The following is a 17,164-nucleotide window of genomic DNA, read 5'->3' as shown; positions in this document are numbered from 1 at the left end:
ATGATGTGGTTACAGGCCACAAAGCTGCCGCTGTCTTTTCTTAACCACCCTTTGCAACATCTGAAACAGTTGCATCTTGCTAAGCTTCCCCCCTTCCGAAATGCGTCTCGCTGATCCCAATCGTCATTTTATTCAGGCCTGTTTCCACATGGAGGCTGTAGCGCAGTCACGGCTGTTGCGTCTCAGGCAGCCCAGGCTGCAGGAGCGTAGCCGCGGCCCCAAGCCTCGCCCAGTAGAGGAGTCTCTGCTGTGACACTGCATCCTCAGCCCACACGTGGTCAAGAGGGTCAAGAAGAAGACCATTGGCATCATATTATGTTGAGTTAGCGGAAGGGCAGATCTCCTTTTAAAACTGCCTCTAGTATCAGCTGCAAGGGCCCTTGTCCCCAGAGAAGCCACCGCTTCCACTGTGTGCTGCTCACACAGCCAGATGCCCGGGTTCTAACAGCACGCGCCGATTCGGCATATGTGTGCAAACTGTGGGACAGACCTTTTCCTAGTACTAACAAAGAGCCTGTCCCAAGTACCTCTGCCTTCAGACCTGAGGCAAGAGGGGACAGGGCCTTAGAATCATAGAATAGCAGAGTTGGAAGGGGCCTACAAGGCCATCGAGTCCAACCCCCTGCTCAAGGAAGGAATTCACCCTAAAGCTTCCCTGACAGATGGTTGTCCAGCTGCCTCTTGAACGCCTCTAGTGTGGGAGAGGCAACAACCTCACCAGGCAACTGATTTATTATTATTATTATTATTTATTTATATAGCACCATCAATGTACATGGTGCTGTACAGAGTAAGACAGTAAATCGCAAGACCCTGCCGCATAGGCTTACAATCTTCTATCTTAACTATATCTCCACAGACAAATACATCGTTTCTCTCAGTTTCTTGCAAAAATGCTATCAGAGGTTTCCATTCAGATATAAATGTGGATGTGGACATTTCTGCTCTAACAGTCAGGAAGTTTTTCCTGATGTCCAGCTGGAATCTGGCATCCTTTAACTTGAGCCCGTTATTCTGTGTCCTGCACTCTGGGAGGATCGAGAAGAGATCCTGGCCCTCCTCTGTGTGACAACCTTTCAAGTATTTGAAGAGTGCTCTCATGTCTCCCCTCAATCTTCTCTTCTCCAGGCTAAACATGCCCAGTTCTTTCAGTCTCTCTTCATAGGGCTTTGTTTCCAGACCCCTGATCATCCTGGTTGCCCTCCTCTTAATATGCTCCAGCTTGTCTGCGTCCTTCTTGAATTGTGGAGCCCAGAACTGGATGCAATACTCTAGATGAGGCATAACCAGGGCCGAATAGAGTTGAACCAGTACCTCACGTGATTTGGAAGCCTTCACAGGCATAGCACACACACACTCCTTTGGACCACCCTACCCCAGAGGAAACGCAGGTTAGCACACCTGCTTTGCAGGCAGAAGATCCCAGGTTCATCCCCCGGTTTCTCCAGGTGGGGCTAGGAAAGAGAACCCAGCCCTGTAACACTGGGGAACCATGGCTGTCCGCACTCGCTGCTGGGCTGGATGGGGCCAAGGCTCCGAGCTCGGTAGAAGGCAGCCTCCTATGTCCTGTTTCAGTTCTCGTTTATCTGGCCAGAAAGAACTTCTCTTTTCTCTTGGGAATTTTTCCTGATGGACGTAGTCTGCTAGTTGCGCTGCCTCTCTGGTATATTTTTGATGTGCGTGACTATATTCTTGTTATTTTCTTTATATTTTGTTGTATTAATCATGATTTTATGTAAGCTGCCTTGGTCATCAAACAATGGAAATAATTGGTCTCCAGACCAACTCACAGAATATCAGAAATAATAATTAAAAAAGGGATGAAAATGAAATATAAATAAAGGAAGACAATGATGGGATGAGAATCGCGACTGCAATTGAGGATTGAAGGGTATAACCTGTTCAAAAGGAACAGACGAAACAGAGGGGGGAAGGATGTATACGCTGGCCAAGAAATCCATGAATCTGAGCATGGGAGAATAGTCAAGAGCATCTGGGTAAAAATAAAAGGAGAGGAAAATATTACCTGTATGTAGGGGTCTGCTTCGGACCACCAAGCCAGGCAGATAACGTGAATGACGCTTTCCTAGGCCAGATTACCGGACTTCCAAAGAGGAGAAACACGGCAGTATTGGGAGACTTCAGCTGCTCTGACATCAGTTGGAAGTCAAATTCTGCTGAAATCTCATCAATTCCTGCCTTGCCTTGATGACAATTTCACCTTCAAGAAAGCGAAGGAGCTCAAGAGACCTGATCCTTCACCAACAAGGAAAAACTGATTGAAAACGTGGGGACCTTAGGTGGAAGTCACCACGTTATCTTGGGATTTGGGATCCTGAGGAAAAACAAAGCCAGTATGGTCAGAGATGCACCCTGAACTTGAAGCAAGCCGAAATAATCAAGGAAATGCTTTAAGTGTTCCCATGGGCAGAAGCCACCCAGGAGCAGCGAGTTCACGATGGGCAGGAGTTCCTTGTATCTGAAATACTGAGGCTCAGCCACAAACAATTCCCCTGAGGAAGAAGGGAAAAAGGGAGCTTGTCAGGCCCTGGAAGGCTTTAATTCACTTTTTGATGAACAAGGAGCTTTCTGAGGCACTCAGACTTAAAAGGGACATGTTTGAAAAAAGGAAGGAGAGGCAGAACTCTGAGGATGAGAACAAAAACAAGCAGCCAAAACTTGTAAAGAAAGTGTCAGGAGAGCGAAGGCTCAAAATGACCGTTTTGCAAGGGATATGAAAACGAACAAAAGGGTCAAGGGGCGGCATTTGCAATGTTCAGACCGAGAGGAAGAACAAGGAAGCGGTGGGTCTACTGTGAGGCGGAGATGGAGAAATGTTAACGGGCAACAAAGAGAAGGCAGAAATGCTCCGTCTTCTCCCGCAAGGGAAACGAAGGAATTTCAGCTCAAAATAGGTAGAGATGGTACAGGAGATCCTGCCCACTCCAAATGAATTGAAGTCTTCCAGGGCCTGACAAGTGCCATTGTAGGGTACTGAAGGACTTTGCAGGTGCAATCTCTGAATATCTATGTTGAAAATTCTTGGAGAACAGGTTACGCGCAAATGCCATCCAGTGACAAAAGGTTGAAGGAGCTGCGTACGTTTAGCCTGAAGAACGGATGAGTAAGAGGCACTAGCATAGCCGTCTTCAAACGATTGAAGGGTTAACACATAGATGATGGAGAACATTCATTTTCTGTTGCTCCGGAGGCCACCCCCCCCCCAAACCAACAGATTCAAAATACAGAGAGCTTTGGCTATTGGGCGATATAGAAATGGAATAAATAAATGAATATCTTCCAACACTATGATTTTATGAAACTAGATCAACACAATCTCCAGCCCACTGAAAATGGCCCGGGGCCTTCTCTTCCTTATTATATTCAGTTCCCCAACTTCATCAGAGGAAGGAAAAATTATCGAGAGTTTCAGGTATATCTATATAGCACATGCGGTATGGGGGTGTATGAATTATAAATAGTGAGGTCAGAAGGAAATTAAACGCAGAAAATACTGCATTATTATCTACTGCACATTATTAACTGTGGCACAAAACAGTCGCTGCTGATAACATACACACATCCTAGCACTAGGTAAACCAATTAATACATGAAGATTGGGTTGCTGTTTTTTAGAAAAATCCTTTATCCCAGTTCAAACCTGTGTTGCTAGAATTGAATCGTTTCGTGAATTCTAACTCACCAGTCTCTCGCTCTAACCCCCTCTTCGAAATTTCTTGCTCTGCAATGACCTTTTTAAAGTCGGGGATAGACTGTCCTGGGAGGCAGAAGTATTCTCCCCCTGTTTTTTAATACTGCCATTTCTGATGTCAGAGTTGTGTCCATTTATTCGTGGAGAATATGGAAATACTTGCCAAGGTTGCTACCCACCAAACTCTGACTCAACTCACATTTCAAAAGTTTTGCAAGATGTTGCAAGGAGAGCATTACGCATGTTAAAGGACTTCACTTCTGTGATGGGACATTAAAAAATAATAGTATGCATCTACTGCTGAGTCCTGTGCGTATACACAGCTTCCAGCATAGGGTTGGCTCCAAGTCTGAAGGGCCCCTGGCCAAGATGACCTCTGGTGGGGCCCTTTGGACTTACCTGGCATCAGCAGTGCTACAAGCAGTGCTGCGTGGCTGCCTAGGTGCACTTTAATTTTCCACATTTCTATTTTCTACCAATGCTATATTGGGGTTCTTGTGTGAAACTAGCATGGCAGATAGACCGAGCCACCCCAGGGAGGTTTTTTTTAGAGCAGGGAAAATGCAGCATTTAATTGTGAAAGTGAAAGGAAGTGTTTTTCTACCTGGTAGTAGTTGCGCTATTCTGCTATACCACAGTGACACCTAGAGGTTATGCAACGGAAAAGAAGAAAAGGAAATGCTCTCTGTGTAGTGTTTGGATCTCAATTCTGCATTGAAACCGAGCAGGTGCAGCGTATTAACAGTAGGTTAACAGCCTCCTGTAGAAAAGCTCCGAGATGCTCAGTGCTGATGTGGGCCCCGTCTTGCAATCCACAGAAGCCGCCACCCTGCTCCCCTCACGCACCTTCCAAGACAGTGCAGAGATTTACCTCTGCAGCCCCTTGTCGTCTCTCTCACACACATTGTTTTCCTTTCAACAGAGTAGATATAAAAAAATGAAACCAAGCCGTCCTTGGGATTACAAATGACCACAAATGGAGAAATGATCCAAGCCAAAACGAAGCGACTGCTTGTGGCACATTCCTTCTTGTGGGCAAAGGACAGTCTAGCACCAGGTTCCCAAAAGGAAAATGGATCTTAACTGTTTTAACACGCTTTGATGGATCTGCAAGAGCCGAGGAAGAGCTCACCGACCAGTGCAAAGGGTACCAAAGTCCAGAGCCAGCTCTGCCTCCGGCCCCAGGCCGGGCTTCGGAGCTAATAGACAGTTCTGTTGACTTCCTGTCTGTTTCGAGGCATGATCCGAAGTGCTGCTGGGTCTGACCGCGAAAGCCCTGCAAAGGTGGGGACCTGGTGGTCTGATGGTCCCCTGCTCCTATAGGATCCTGCCATGATGCTGAGGCCCACCTGCCCCCTTCAGAGGTGAGGCCTGTGAGGCAGCCAGGGGGGAGGGCCTTCTCTGAAACAGCAAACTCTTCAGAGGCTGCCTGGTTCGCGGGACCAGATTAAAACCAGACCTTTTAGCCATACTTTTAAGAAACTGGGGGTTTTCACGCTGCTACTGATTTTTTTCTCTCATAAGGAGTCGTCGTTATCGCAGGGTTGATTTTGTCCGCGTTACCATCGTTGGTGCAGCCTTATTTTTTTTTACTTTCTATTTTATTAGTGTCCATTTTTGGAAGCCACTTTGTGAATTTCTTGTTGAATTCAAAGGTGAGAAAAATAAATCAAAGTAACCAATAGGAAAAAGAAGGTACCGAGAGGCCCATGGGCCTAGGTAGAAAGGCTTCAGGTAGGGCGGATTCCCGCCTTGAGCAGGGGGTGGGACTCGATGGCCTTGTGGGCCCCTTCCAACTCTGCTGTTCTATGATAAGTAAGGTGGAAGGTCTCTGTAACCAGGAGGTGAAGGGCATTTCTGGGGAACGGCCCCCATCACTTATTCCCTTCCAGAGGAGAGGGGATCAGGCCATAAAAAGTGTGCCAGGGCTCAGCCCCCAAACCTGTTTTCAATGCCAGTGTTGAGCCCTGGGATGTGTAAAGGAAGAAGAGACAAGCCCGGGTCACGTTCAGAGTGTGAGATTGTCCTCAGGCGTCAGGGGTGGGGCGGAGGGAGGATGTCAGGGCCGTCCCAATGGCGTTTGCGGCTTCGTGCCCTTGGAGCCAGGCGAGATCTACGGCTCTGAGGAGGCCGCTGCCCTTGGAGCCATTCCGGTGCTTGGACTTACCTGACCACTTGTTGCAGATGCTCCTTTTCCCTCTGTTGCTCTTCCAAAAAATCAGGCGCCCTTCGCTTTCCAGATGCCAAAGGACGGTTGCAACTCTTTTGAAGCACACAGGTGCGTGCAGTCCTGAAAGGAAAGGGTTCAGACGTCTGCTAGTAACCCATCAGCGCCTCAGCGCCCAGTAAATCCCAGTAGAATTGCATTGATACTGGCAGCACAGCTCAGCGGCACCTGGGCAGGCCAGCACAGACAAAGACAGACGGAGGGAGCGGGTGTCACTTCCTGTATCTGTGGGTGGGACGTGGCACCGAGTAGCACTGAACAAATAAAAGCGTTTGATCATTGGACTTGCCATTGAATCAAAAAAAGCAGCTGGAGTTGGCTCTTTGACACTGCCGCTTCATACTGGCTGATACTCCCTGAGAAGTGGGACAGGTCTTTGCCACACTTTGTACTGGGGCCTTCTGTGAAACCAATCGCACACAGGAATCGGAGGGGGGAACGCTGCAACTTTGGGAGCAGCATGAATAAAGGAAGATGGTCAGTAAAGGGTCGATGGGAAATCCTGACACTCCCAACGGCAGGGCTCCTGCAGAAGGAAAAAGCAGCTGATGGCGAAGCGTCAGTGGGAATGCCAGAATCAGACAGGGAACCTGAAGAAACGTCCATCCTGTCCTGTTCGATGGTTGGTGGCAGTGAGGGAGCAACACTCACTGAACCGCCCAGAGAGCTTCGGCTATTGGGTGGTACAGAAATGTAATAAATAAATAAATAAATAAATAAATAAGCACTCCGCAGAGAGTTTTCTGGCCGAGGCTGCAAAAGCTTGTCATGTCAGATCTAGCACTGAGAGGCCCGGTTCTCAAGCATTTGGCTCTCTCTCTCTCTCTCACACACACACACGTGGGAGGCTGTGGGATCTCGCTGCATCTCTGCTGAGAGCAGAATTTCTGGGCAGAGAGCGCAAGAGCAGCACAGGGCTCCTGGATGGGAAAGTTGTGCCCAGCGACCGTTTCACCATCCGAGCACTTTCCCCGGGTCTTCCAGGCCCTTTCGGAATCACAGGGGCCAAAGGAACATCTGGCTCCCACTGCTGCCACGGCACGGCACATCTGCCCCTGTGGAAAACCTCTAGCCAAGGTCCTGCGGCTGCTCTTGGTGGCCCTTTCCCGTGGGGGCCGGTCCTGGCAGGAGCCTCCTAATCCTAACAGCCAGGCAGTTATTTCCTGGGCAGCCCTGCTCCCAGGCCCAGGCCCACCTCCCTCCCTGTCCACACAATGAAAGTTTCCAAGGCAGCGTCCCAAGAATGACTGGGATGCTTTATGCCATCCTGTGGTCTTTATTTCAGAAAGGAATGTGAAATACTAAAACGCAGGCTGGACAAAACCCGGCAGCCTTGACAAAGGCCAAAACAGCCCATCCGTTTCGCAATCAGTGACTTCTAGCCCACCTCGGAAGAGTGGGACGCAGCCCAGTGGCCCACCTGGTCCCATGAGAGCAGCCCTTCCACAGGCAGGGGAGGGGAGGGGGTCCTGTCCTTTTCGTGACCTCCGACTCTCCCACTGCCATTTCCCTCTAGACGGTGTGCCATAAGCTCCTCGTCTCTTTTGGCTGCTGCTACTCAAGGCAGCGCAGTGCAGCACATTAATAAAAGCTCTCCGCCTGGCTAAATTCAAGCAGGGATCCAACCCATGGGAGAGGGAGGGGGAGGGGGAGGGGGGTGAACGCAACCTTCTTCGCTGCCCCTCCCTCCCAGGAAAACCTCCTCCTCTTGCAATTTGGACCGGCCCCTTTCTAAGCTCCCATTCAGAAGTCCCCAACCCATCTCGTGTTGTCCAATAGGTGCCAGCAGGGAGGACTTTGCTTCCTTTGGAACAGCACTCGAAGCATCTCGCACACGGCTGTGCAAGAAGGAAGCGGCTCAGCTGGGCCGGCAGCGCAGTTAGACAGGGCGAGAGTCCGCAGACCGCGCACATGCTGCTAAAAGATCCTTTATTCAAGGCTACACCGACCTCTTCCTGCAATAGTGGCACATTAAACAGTGATTACAAATTGAAACAATAATATTGTGGTGATCCAAAGAACATTTTTATATTACATCCATTGACAACAGCTAAGCAGCATCTAAAAGCAGGTTTGTGAAGTGCAAGGTTCATATCATACAGCTGTACAAATGCCAAGAGAAAAATAGAAAAAAAACCCACCTCCCCAAATGTACAAATAGACCCCCGACCCCCAGCCCCACGCAGTCCTCCCTCGGGTGTTTATGGAGAGGGCTGCAGTGGATGACGCGCGAGGACCGGACGGACGGCCCCCCTCGGCAGCCAAGGGCAGATCCAGGCTGCCCGTAGTCTGGCTTGTTCCTGTAACCTAGTGCAAAGTCACTTCCCGGGGGGCCCTGGGCGGCCCTCCTCCCTGCACGGCCAGCGGCGACACCGGGGTGGGGTGGGGGGCAGGAGGAGAAGAGCAGCCTTCTCCCTTGGTGTAGAAACAGACGGAAAATAAGGCGGCCCTTGAAGAGGACAACGCTGAGGAGGCAACGGGGGATCAGGGCCAGGGTTGTGCTTGTTCCACGGGGCCAGCGGAGCGCCTGCCGGCCGCTCCCTCCTGCTTTCACCCAGAACAGTTTCAGGCGCCGTCTGCGTAGACCTCGGCCACAGCCACGCTCTGGGCAAGACACCGCTGGCCGTGGGCAACTGCAGAAAACCTGCCAGCGCTTCAGACCCCCAAAAGGTTCAGGCTCACAGACATGCCCCCCCCCCCCCGCCAGCACTCAGCTCTGCCACTTGCTGGAGCGAAGTGGAGGACTCTGGGGAGAACAGCCGTTGCCCCTCCTCCGCTCCTTTGAGCTCACGTTTCCTCCGCAGGAGGGGGAGCCCCCGCCCCCGCCCTGCAGCCAGCAGGGGCTCACCCTGGTTCCATTTTAAAGGCCGGCCGACTCAAGAGAACGGCATTCCTCGTCCTACAGCACCAACCCCAGAGGGACAACCCCCAAACAGCCTCCCTCCCTCCCCTCCCCGCCCCACGTTCCTGCCTTGGCCTGATAACGGATCTCTCTGCTCAGGGCCGGCAGGGTCCTCTGTGGGCAGCAGCAGGCTGGCAGAGACGTGGCGCTCCGTCCGTCCGGGATGCAAGAGGGCAAACTGTGGCTGCACGTGTGGCACATGTTGGCACGAGGCGCACGCTGCGCGTGGGCACGGGGGTCTCAGCTGCCTTCCTCTGTGGAGCGGGACTCGGACTTCAACTTGACAAATTCCTTGGCCACCTCATCGTTGGTTCTTTGAGAGAGGATCCTCAGGACGGTGAGCCCCGTATCATCCATGTGGATCCTGCGCCCCAGCGGGCACCAGCAAGCGCAGCTCCCCTTGTCTGCCACATCCCTGAGCTGCATGACGGCGATGCCCAGGACCCGGTCCTCGCGGGCAAAGCAGTAGTCCTTCAGGCACACCTGCAGCTCATAGGCGTCAGGCCCGTCCTCGTTTCCAAGGATGCTGCAAGAGACACGGAGGGCAGGCCGTGAGGAGAAACCCCCAGGCGGAGGGGGCGTCTGCACCCCTCCACCGCTTCAACCGGGGACCGTTCAGAGAAATACTCCCCACCCCACCCCACCCCTCCTTCTTCCTGCCTTACTTTACACATGGCCTAGGAAACCCGAAGCCTGCAGCTCACGAGTCAAACAGGCCAGCATGAATCCTGTCTCTCTGAGGCGAGGGAGGGGCAACTCCTGCAAGGCAACACACCGGGGCCTCACCCGCACCAAGCAGGATGTTCCACTGCGAAAGCGGTGCATTTATTTATTTATTACATTTCTATACCGCCCCATAGCCGAAGCTCTCTGGGCGGTTCACAAAAGGCAGGAGCCACACGACTGCTTCACAGCAGTACCAGCTGATATGCCCGTCGCTGCTCAGGTCCGTGAATTATTATTATTATTTATTTATATAGCACCATCAATGTACATGGTTTATAACATTTATAACATGGTTTATAACATTTATTTGATAAATAATAAATTTCTCTGCAGCTTATTCATCTTTGGGTTGATTGTTTTTTTTTAGTTTGGTTGAGTTAGTAAATTGTTTCGTCAGAATAAATGGAAATAAATAAATACAAATCTTGTTAATAAGAACTGTATTTTAAATTAGAGCTTTAGGCTAAATCACACTTTTTTGTTTTACCTGAAACGTCTACGTCTCCCATCATGCCTTGGCCGGAGCAGCCGTCTAAACTTCAAAAACAGTCAGGACACACAACACCCTTTCTACTAGCTAAAAAAGATGCAAACCTAAGAATAGTGACTGCATTAATGGCTTTTCAGCGCCAAGTGGTTTTTTTTAAAAAAATACTTTCTGAGACCTTTTAACTTGATGAGATTTTTTCTGCTGCGTTTTTGTAATGCTGCGGGGTTTTTTTCTGTTTTACCGAAACCACAACATTCCAAGACAGATGCAAGAATTCCTGAATACATTTTATGTAAAAGCCTGACTATATCATTGAAACAGAAGAGTGAATGGAGGAATGACTGACAGCGGAGGCTAGAATGGAAAGGTGGGCAGGGTTAGTGGCAGTTGGAGAGAGTCACTTAGAAGGAGAACGACTACACTTCCCAACATGCCTTTGGCAGCCCTCAGGTGCCCATGTCCTCTCGCGCTTTCCTCCTCTCGCTGCTGCTGCTGCTCCTTGACACAGCATCGAGGAGTAGCATCACCGAGGAGGGAAGTGGCTGTCAGTGGACGCGCACAACTCCTCCGGCCAAGTCCGCTGGGACTGCTTCAGCCTCAGCCCACACTTCTCCCCCACGAAGTGCTCCATCAGGAGCCTGTACTGAAGGGCCCTGACAAGTGTTGGGGCCCATAGACACAGACCATCGACCGCTTCCATAGTGCCACATCCTGCTTGGCGTAGATGAGGCCCAGTTGTCCTGAACTTACGTGGAGAAAGAATTAAGGCCAGGCGTGCGCAGTGTGGGGCGAGAGGAGGCAAAGGGGGGCACTTGCATGTCCCTTCCCAGAGAGGGGAGAGTGGGCAAAGAAACAGAGCAGAGACACCGACCAGGACAGAGAGGAAGGAGGGCGGAAGGACTTACAAGTGGAACGTTTCATTGTACTTGGGAGCCCAATTGTTGCTTTTTGACTTGGTGGTGAATTTCCGTTTCTTGTCGCTTTGGTGTGGACCAATCATGGTGACCTCCACGAAAGGACGGAACATGCCGGAGGTTTGCCACTTCAGGTCGTTGGCAGCCACGACTGCACAGAAGAGAGAGGGAGAAGGATGCGCCATCAAAACCCACTGCTCCAACCACAACTGGGTCTCCCCCAGTGTGGCCCGGATTCATTCCACATGGAAGAGGGCAAGTTCTGGTCTCACACGCTGGGCGAGCGGCACCTCACGTGGCTTCCCAAAGCCGCTCTCCAGAAGCCCAGAGCACCCCAGCCCTGTCCTCGGCATCACCCCAAAGACACAGGCCGACGGCACGGGCTCCCGTGGGTTCCTTCCTCCACAAGTGCCCTCAGCTACTGGGCCCCCACTCCCGGTGCTCAGCCTCTTGCTGCCTCTTAGCACTAAGCGTTCCTGCTCTGACCCGAGACAGGACAAGGGAAGCGGCACGGGGCCGAGACATAGCATTCTTCCGGCCATTTCTGAAGCCCGCCGTGCACTACTCGGCTGAGCCCAGGTGGCCACACAGCTGATGCCAGAGGGAGGCGGGCACCCCCACAGCACTGCAAATAACCTCCCACTTCTTCTCATCTACGCAAGGCCTTAAGAGAGAAGCCTCAGCCAGATCCTCACGTCTACTCAAGAAGGAAGGCCTGATCCCCAGGGCTGAGTGCTGGACCTTCTTGCTGGGGGCGGGCAGGGCAGCCTGGCAGTGGGATCCCGGAGCCCGGCTCGAGGCCTCATTGACTGCCCGTCGGGTGGCTGATTCCAGCCTCTGGAACGTCCCCTCAAGGGCTGCTGCCCAGGCAGGAGGCTCAGCCTGGCCGGCCCCTCCAGCGGAGGCCTGTGCTCCGGTACCTTTCACGGTGACCTTGTGCTCCCCGGTGCCTGGGTGCGTGTAGAGGTCAATCTGAATGGACACTTCTCCCACAGGGTCATCCACGCCCGAGCCTGCGAGGGGAGAAAGCCACAGTGGCGTCACAGTACACCCACGGCTGAGAGGCCTCCCCGCCCCAAGAGCAGAGTTGCCCCCGACCCTTCCCTTAGCGCAGGGAAGAGGGCCCCCCTGCCACCACGGTCCTCCTCCTCCTCCTCCTCTCAAGGATAGAAACATCCAGGTTCCCCCTTCTCCACCGCATTTCTATGGAGGTGTAAGACTTTTGACGGTGGTTCTTCTTTTGGATGCATCCTTGGAGAACCTCCTCTGGGCCAAGCCTCACTCAAGGTGTGGGCAACCCAGACCCAAAGCCCTGCTCCTCCCACCCACCCCAGAAGGGAGGCCACTGACATGCCCCCCCTTTTCTTGCCAAGAGAGCACCATTGCTGAGCCATACGCAGCACTCTGGCCTCCCTCGCCCCCTCCCCCCCCGCATCCTTCTCAGCAACACCCCCCACCAGTGATGCCTGCGGATGCATTTCAGCACTCAGTGCGCCGTGTGAAGACACAAGGTGGGAGAGCCCCAGGCCGGTGGCAGATGGCAGGGTCTGCTCACGGAAGGAGCACAGACCCGCCGCTCCAGGCTTGGTTCTCCCTCTCTCTCTCTTGCGCGCGTGCACATGGGGGAGGGGGGAGGCTGCTCTTTCAGCCACCACCACGAAGGGAAGAGGCGGGCCAAAGACGCCAGGCTGGGGCCGGCTGCAGCAGCCTTTGCACAACAGAGTCCTGAACTCCCAACACTGACTCTGCACTCTGGGCCCCGAAGACCACGTGGGATTTTAAAGGCTCATTGCGTTCAGAAAACCGAATGTGGGTCTTGGGGACCGAGAGGGATCTGCTCACTTTGCCTTGGTCTGAAGTTAAGGGAAAGGACGTTAAGGGAAGCCAGATTCCAGCTGGACATCAGGAAAAACTTCCTGACTGTCGGAGCAGTACGGCAATGGAATCAGTGACCTAGGTAGGTGGTGGCCTCTCCCACACTAGAGGCCTTCAAGAGGCACCTGGACAACCACCTGTCAGGGATGCTTTAGGGTGGATTCCTGCATTGAGCAGGGGGTTGGACTCGATGGCCTTGTAGGCCCCTTCCAACTCTGCTATTCTATGATTCTATGAATCAAAGCACAGCGTCCGAGCCAGCTCTGGAGTCGTCACCGGCCCCTACTGGCCCAGGGCACGGCCCCGACTTCCAAATTTGCCACAAGCACTGAAAGTCAGCACTGAGCCATCGTCTGACTGATCTGCCCCGTACGGAGGCAATGACTTGCGGCAAGCGGTGCTGGTATCCCTGTTGCTTCGTTTTGGCAAAGGCCGGGGCGCTGCACTGAGCCACCGCCACGGGCCACTGCTTCCCAGTGCATCCAGTGCTCAGCCAGCAGAGCACCTATGGTTACACGAAATGCCCCCTAGCGGAGGGCCCTGCCCTTGCCACACCAGCTGCCCAGCCCCCATGAGCCCCCAGAGGTCTGTCATCACAACCCAGCCCCGAGACGGACAGAACGCCCCAGGCAGCCCGGTTCACCCGCCAGGGAGAGGGCCTGGAAGCGTAACACAGCCCACAAGCCACACCACCAACTACGAGGAGCAGCGGAAAAGGCAGGGCCTGGAGGAGCCACAGGGCGGGGGGGGGCAAGGCGAGGAGGGGGACTCCGACAGCACGGAACAGGTGTGCAGCTGGCCAGTGTCGTCGCGGCAACGTCGGCCTTGAACCTACCCTTCTCAGGACGGACCTCCTCATTGGCCGTATACCTAACACCTTTCCCACCATGCACTGTGGCCAGCAGCAGGCAGGACAGAGAAAGAGAAGAGGGGGGGCGTTACAACTCAGGCGGCCACGACGCACCAGCGAGCGCCCTCCCCAGGGGCAGAGCCGGCCTCGGAAGTGCTGCTCCCGAATGCAGCTGGGCTGGGGGCGCTGGGATGGCAGGTGGCACAAGGCCGCTGGGCTGGGGGAGCCAGCATGCCTTTTCGGGTCAGCCGGGACCCTCAGAGGGCCGGGCGCGTGCCGTGCCTGAGCCGCTGAGGGCAAGGAGCACCTCCCTCGCCCAGAGAGAGAGAGAGAGAGAGAGAGGCCCGTGGCCCGGCTGCAGAGGGACCGGGCCGAGCAGGAGTGAAGAGTGCCTCCGCTGCTCCGTCCAGCCCCGGCAGCAGCTCAGGCGCGGGACTCTTAAAGCCGGGCTCCCCTGCTCCCGCCCCGAGCTCTGCAGATGCGGCTCTCAGCCCACTGCTGGGCTCCCGGCTGCCCCTCAGGGGCCGTGCAGCAGAGGCCCGGTCAGCCTGGGGCCAGGAGGAAGGAGGCCCCTCTCTCCGGCACCCTTCGCTCGGCCTCTCCAAGCAAAGCAGCGGCAGCTACTCCCCCTCCCACCCCCGTTCTCAGGACGGCCAATCCCAGCTGTGAGCAGAAGCGCCGGCTGGGGGTCTCCCCTGGAGCAGGCGTTTGCCCGTGCCCTTAGCAGGGTGGCAGGGGAAGAGCCGGGCCCTTTCCAGAGCAGATCCGGCACAGGAACGCCGCAAGCCCGCTTCCCTGCCCCTGCAGAGAGGCCCCCCAACCCGAAAGGCGAGCCCCGGCACCTTGCGACAGACTATCGGGGGTCCCCCGGGCTGCACTGCTCCAGTGAGCCCGTGGACAGGAGGGGCTGGGAAACAACTGCACTTAACCCGAATAGCCACCAGGTGGCACCATCTGCCAGGGCAGCGGCACCAGCATGGCTTCCTCCTGGGGGGGGGCAAGGAGCCAAGCCCCCCCTCCGCCCCCGGACACAGACTGGCAGCAGCGGCTGTCCAGGGTTTGGGGCAGGATCCTTTCCCAGCACTAGCTGGAGACGCCGATGGGGAACGGACCCAAGACCTTGCGCTGGTGAGGCGCATGCCTGCCACTGGGCCGTGGCCCCTGGGGCATCGGGTGCTCAAGCCACGGCCACTGAAACGCTCCCACGAGAGCGGCACTCGCCAGAGCCCCCTCCTCTCCCTGAGCAGATGCATCCTGGGACTCTGCGGGCCCCACGGACTGGCCTATCCGCCAGGGGCCCCCCCATGCACGGCCCTCACCTTGCGCCGTCTGCGTCTGCACGAAGGTCTTGATGAGGGTGTCTGTGGTCTGGGTGTAGAGGGACAGCGCGTAGCGCAGTGACTGCAGGTCGGAGCTCTTCTCCAGGAAGGTCTTCTTCAGGCCGTTTCCTCCAGCGTGGAAATATTGCTGGGGGGGGGGGGCGGGGGAAGAGGCAGCTGAGGCTGGGCAGAGAAGGCTCAAGGGGGGGTCATGCCTATGGCCCAAGGGGCAGGGAGGGGCCCTTCTGGGATCGTCACCCCCCATAACATGGGAGGCCAAGATTCCTTCCCCCAGGGTCCCTTCCAGGGCAAGGAGCCTGCCTGCGACTCCACCTCCCCTCCCCGCCAGACCCTTCTTCAATCTCAAGGAATCATCTCAGGAGGAGGAGGAGACGCCAGTGCATCTTCCCAACACGGCTCTTCGGATTAGATCTCCCTCAAAACCAGGACACTTTACGGGAGGAGCCACCGTCTCAGCCTCGTAACTTTGGCTACGGGGAGGCCGCCTCACTCCAGCCAAAGCCACGAAGCGGCAGCCGCCACTTGGCCCCGGTGGTAGAAGGCTGCGAGAGGAGGGGGGACATCTCTCTCGTGGACTAAGAGGCGCCGGCCCCCCCTTTCCGCCCTGCAGGCGTCCTTCTCCCTCGTGGACTGAACAAGTGACTGGGACCCTGATGGCTTCTGCAACTGGCTCAGAACTTATTTTCAAGGTATTCTGGACCACGCCTGAACGCAGTGGATTCCATACAGGGCCACTGCTCTGCGTGCTCCGGAACTGTGGGTCTGTGCACCCCTGGGGTGTGTGCTGGTGGTGGCGGTGGCGGTGGGTAGACGGGACCACTCACCTTAATCGTGTCTAGAGCCAGTTCCAGCACTGCACACTGCTTCGGGGTGAGGCTTCGGGTTTCCTCCCTGACCATGTGATCCTGAAACGGAAGCCAGCGAGGTTAGCGTTGGCTGGGGAGGGGAGGGGAGGGGAGGGGAGGGGCAGAGTCCCTTGGGGCTCTTCTCGAGTGATGGAGGCACGGAAGGAAGGGTCGGGGCGTGGACAGGACTTGGATGGAGCTGGGTATCACGCAGCCACCTGCAGCAGAATTAATCATGAGACGCACAAGGCCACGTGCATTTTGGCCAGTGGCAGCCACGACGTGGTTCCAGATGCCTGCAAAGAGCCGCGGGACAGAAGAGGGGGGGAGCCCGCCCCTCAGCAAGAAAGACACCCCCCTCAAATGCCTCTGGCAAGAGCCTCCCTCATGACTGAAAGGCAGAGGGCACACGCTGCCGCCCGGCTGGAACTTTCCCACTACCTTAAGGCTCAGCTTTGCTGAAGCCGTGAAAGAACCACCGTGGGGGGCGGGGGGGGGGGGCTGCTGAGCTTGTCATTGGGGAAGAGCAGCCGGAGTCATGTCTGTTTGTGCATCACAAAAGAAAACCCAGCACCCGGCCCAGAGACTCGTGCGCCACAGCCTGAAAAGAGCCAGGCATTGCCTGGTTCACACGGTCACAGTGAGGGAAATAGCCACGGCCACGTCTTCCACCCCGCCGCCCCTGTCTAACAAACTCCTTCAGGGTTCTGGGGCGGCTTCTTAACCCCAGCAACAAGCCAGCCTCACTGGCTTCACATGAGATGGCAAAGCCACGCCGGCAAGGGTACTTATGCAAATCCCCGTGGCAGGGGCAATAGGCCACCATGGCTTATTTCCCCTGCTGTGATTGTGCAAACTGAGTCGTCTCAGCTGCAGCAAACCAGGGATGGGGCTTCCATGCCCTGGCAGAGTGAGTTGCCTTCCTCCCACACCCTTACGGCTTTCCCAGATCCCTAACTGCTGGGTCTGAATGAAGCCCTGGAGTCTAACAAAACTCACCCCTGGAATGGGATGAAATGGCGCCACGTCTGTACTCTCACACGGCATCGATTAGTCGGTGCCAGGCCTTGTTTCTTAGAGCGGGGAGCTGCACAGTCGGCAGCCTTAGCAAAGCCCCGTTACGAGCCCAGCGGCCAGCGCTGCCTCCCCCCTACAACCTGCCTCACACCATGCAACCTCACTCCTTCCCTCCAGCCCTTGCGGCTTTTCTCCCACGGATTTCCAGGCGGAAGTAAAGTACCTGCACAAGGCACCCTGGGTGGGACTCCACGGGGCAGCAGGGA

The 17,164-nt window shown here is 55.0% G+C and overlaps 2 protein-coding genes across 8 annotated transcripts in view; both read right to left on the bottom strand.

The window, feature by feature from the left end:
- Window positions 1-6,114, bottom strand: part of LOC134400092 (phospholipid-transporting ATPase ID-like) — an 82,546-nt gene extending 76,432 nt beyond the window's left edge. The window contains exon 1 of the mRNA XM_063128365.1: window positions 5,880-6,114. The gene's annotated coding sequence lies outside the window, so the exon portion shown is untranslated. The remainder of the gene's footprint in view (window positions 1-5,879) is intronic.
- Window positions 6,115-8,903: 2,789 nt separating this feature from the next.
- The window catches only part of UNC13B (unc-13 homolog B), a 225,236-nt gene continuing 216,975 nt past the window's right edge, over window positions 8,904-17,164 (bottom strand). For all 7 annotated transcript variants that reach the window (XM_063128355.1, XM_063128352.1, XM_063128353.1 and 4 more), the window contains 5 exons: window positions 15,861-15,941; window positions 15,016-15,163; window positions 11,892-11,984; window positions 10,963-11,122; window positions 8,904-9,367 (listed from right to left, as the gene is read on the bottom strand). In XM_063128355.1, the coding sequence (XP_062984425.1) occupies window positions 9,082-9,367; window positions 10,963-11,122; window positions 11,892-11,984; window positions 15,016-15,163; window positions 15,861-15,941 (768 nt within the window). In that variant the 3' untranslated portion in view covers window positions 8,904-9,081. The remainder of the gene's footprint in view (window positions 9,368-10,962; window positions 11,123-11,891; window positions 11,985-15,015; window positions 15,164-15,860; window positions 15,942-17,164) is intronic.

This window comes from Elgaria multicarinata, chromosome 6 (genome assembly GCF_023053635.1).
Source record: "Elgaria multicarinata webbii isolate HBS135686 ecotype San Diego chromosome 6, rElgMul1.1.pri, whole genome shotgun sequence".
In the NCBI taxonomy this organism is placed as follows: domain Eukaryota; kingdom Metazoa; phylum Chordata; class Lepidosauria; order Squamata; family Anguidae; genus Elgaria; species Elgaria multicarinata.
The sequence above is the reverse complement of the archived record's forward strand: the minus strand, read 5'-3'. Positions and strand labels throughout refer to the sequence as shown.